Source organism: Cricetulus griseus, chromosome 6 (genome assembly GCF_003668045.3).
Source record: "Cricetulus griseus strain 17A/GY chromosome 6, alternate assembly CriGri-PICRH-1.0, whole genome shotgun sequence".
NCBI lineage: Eukaryota > Metazoa > Chordata > Mammalia > Rodentia > Cricetidae > Cricetulus > Cricetulus griseus.
In genome coordinates, this window is record NC_048599.1 from 86,982,138 (window position 1) to 86,985,489 (window position 3,352).

The 3,352-nt window shown below is 36.2% G+C and overlaps 1 protein-coding gene across 1 annotated transcript; it reads left to right on the forward strand.

Annotated features, from left to right (window-relative positions):
* The first annotated feature begins 2,135 nt into the window (after positions 1-2,135).
* LOC100766900 (olfactory receptor 4A8-like) lies at positions 2,136-3,092 on the forward strand. The gene has a single exon (XM_027421066.1). It carries the CDS (start codon positions 2,136-2,138, stop codon positions 3,090-3,092), a length of 957 nt encoding a protein of 318 aa, XP_027276867.1.
* Positions 3,093-3,352: the final 260 nt, after the last annotated feature.

A 3,352-nucleotide genomic window follows, 5' to 3' on the forward strand; every position in this document is an offset into this window, starting at 1 on the left:
AAAATATAAGACTATTTTTTTTAAAAAGTCATGTTCTTAAGAATGGATTATACTATTATTTTTCAAGAAGTGTGTTAACAATAGTTCTAAATGATAGAAGTCATACTATTCTCTAGTGTTTATTGAATCAGCCCTTTGATAATACATCATATATAAGTCTAGTATTATGTAGCTTATGTCCTCCCTTTTTCACTATTACAGAAATCACAAGAGACTCTAGGAGGTTTTGCCTCTTGAAAACTAATGATGATCAATACTGAAAGCAACTGAACTGTGTAGAAGTAAAATGTAGAAGATGGAATTGAATATAAATGATGTGATACACCTATGTTCCGTGATAGGCATGTCTTTGACAGTTTGGAACTTCAAGAATGACAATGATATATTTTCTGACTCATATGGAATTATAAATGTGAATGAGACGTATAAGATGCATCCCAACTGCTTCTACAGCTGCTCTGACTCCTCCGCACATGTCCTTCTCTGTTACCAAGTTCATGCAAATGTTATTTTGCTTGCTGTTAGTCCAAATATACATTTTCACAGGTAAATATGGATAATATGTAACTAAGTATAAATGACTCAGTGTATATGTAAAATAAATAGTTCCTAAGATACATCATTTTAATCCAAGTCCAGAAAGTAGTTCATGAGCCATACGTTTTCTGCATTTTTTCTACCTAGACTATATCTACATTCTAGTTAAGTGGACAGAAATTCTCATGACATATTTTCAGCTGATGATCTAGTCAACACAAAGATGGCTGATGGGCTGGGCAGTGTGTAGGCATTTCATAAGAACATAAACAGACCTCTCTAGGACATGGATATTTTGAAAGTCCCTGTGGTGAATCTGAGGAGGACTGACACTTAGTAATACATTAAAATTCAGGGTGATAAAAAAGGAATGAACCTTCAGTTTTCACCAGGTGTGTGGCTTCAGGGTTGACAGCTTTCATCACTGCTCTTTTTCTGTCCAAGTATTTCTGAAATTCAAACTTGCTACACTATGTACAATACAATTAGAGATATTATTCTGTCGTGGTAGTTATTAAATTGTGTTTTACATTATTAGGATCATTCATGAAGGAGTAGAAACTTGGAAATAGTGTGTGTGTGTGTGTGTGTGTGTGTGTGTGTGTGTGTGTGTGTGTGTGAATGTGAACAAAGAAACATGACAACAAATGAGAAAGGAAAGAAGTCAAAAGAAAAGGTGCTATAGACCATTAGAGACTATGAATCCATGAAATACATTGTAATATTGTCTAATCCCCTTGTTTTGAGGACTGAAATAGAGATATGTTTGTAATTATGATTAGAAAATGAACACAACTGTTACCATTGCACTGTGGCTGTGCATTTTCTTTGAGTGTTCAGCTGTTGGGGATCCAAGCAATAAATTCCCTTTTGAGGACCCTGAGAAATTAGGATATATTAAGAAAAAAATTAGTCCTACTCAGTATTCACCCCTTCTTTTCTATTTTACTCTGACTCTCTGTCTAGCTTTTCCTGAGATGTCTGTGAAAAGTATACTGTCATCAAAGGTAGAATATTGTAAGCTTAAGTAAAAATACTTGAGTAAAACCTGGTAATGGTTTTAATTGTGTTACTAATTAATAAGCAAGCTTGAGATGGAATTGTAACTACTAAACTATGTCAGTTTCGATGAAATAATTGCTATAGGTAATTGTGTGCTCAATAATAATGGAGGTTTTTGGTGCAGTTCAAATCTAGTTTATTTTAGATTAAGTGAGATATATGATGACTAAAATGATCTTTTGAGGTGTAGTGTTTGTGCCTAATAGTGCAACATAACAGCACTGACAGGGATCCTTAAGGACCAATGCTTTGTGTGCAATACCCAAGTTCATATTTACAAATGTTGTCCATAGTATTAGCAACACAATAATGCCATAATAATTTTTTAAGCTTAATGAGGAGACCTTTCCTTTCTTCATTTGCTGATATCAATGCCTAGGTGTGATGTACATTAAATAACTATTCTTAAAGGTATGGGTGACAGAGATACTCCTGTCTGCTTTTCTGTCTAGAGATTCACTGATGTTGAGATAAACCCAGTGGCAGGCCCTGCACTCCTGAGATTTTTTCTCAGTAAAAGCCTGATAGAAGATTAAATGGGCCAAAACAACAATGTCACAGAATTTGTCCTGCTGGGATTCACTGAGGATCCTGCTGGGAAAAAGGCATTGTTTGTTATGTTTTTACTCATCTACATTGTGACAATGGTGGGAAACCTTCTCATTGTGGGGACAGTGATTGTCAGCCCCGCCTTGGGCACCCCAATGTACTTCTTCCTTGCCTCTCTGTCTCTTATGGATGCTGTTTATTCCACTGCCATCTCACCCAAGTTGATTGCAGATTTGCTCCGTGACAAGAAGACCATCTCTTTCACAGCTTGCATAAGCCAGCTCTTTATAGAGCACTTATTTGGTGGTGTTGATATTGTCATTCTGGTGGCAATGGCCTATGATCGGTATGTGGCCATCTGTAAACCCCTGCATTATCTGATTATCATGAATCGACGTGTATGTATCCTTTTCTTAGTGATGGCGTGGGCAGGAGGATTTGCACATGCTATGTTTCAAGTTCTTGTTGTATGTAAACTCCCTTTCTGTGGTCCCAATATCATTGACCATTTTTGCTGTGACACATACCCACTATTGCTACTTGCATGCACTGACACCTACTCCATTGGCCTCTCTGCCACTGTAAATAATGGGGCCATGTGTATAGTGATCTTCATCCTCCTGCTACTCTCCTATGGAATCATCTTAAGATCTCTCAAGAATCACAGTCAGGAAGGGAGACGCAAAGCTCTGTTTACCTGCAGCTCCCATATCACTGTGGTTTTTCTCTTTTTTGTCCCCTGTATTTTCATGTATGCTAGACCAGTTTCTAGTTTTCCTGTTGATAAATCCATTACTGTATTTTATACTGTTGTTACACCCATGTTGAATCCTTTAATATATACTTTGAGAAACTCAGAGATGAAAATATCTATGGAAAAACTCCTGCAAAAAATTTTAAGTCCTGATAGAATAAGACTTTCTTCTTCCTGCTTCATTTACTAAGAGCTAGGCAACTGTCATGAATAAATTCTAGAAGTGTGTGTTTCATCTTGAGCATTTACACCAATAGTTGATATTGTGATACTACTTGTATTTAGTTTGTTAAATTTTCAATAAATAATTTTCCTTAAAGTTTTTTGAATAATGTGCTTTGACAATGTTTTTCTTTCCCCCAGTCTCTTTCCAGATCCTTTTCCCTTTCCCTCTTAAAAAGTTCATATTTTGTCTCTATTTCCTTCCCTCTCTCTCTGTATTTTCCCTCT

Bases quoted from the DNA above. Each gene is read 5' to 3' on its own strand.
- LOC100766900 (XM_027421066.1), top strand. From the start codon at position 2,136: ATGGGCCAAAACAACAATGTCACAGAATTTGTCCTGCTGGGATTCACT.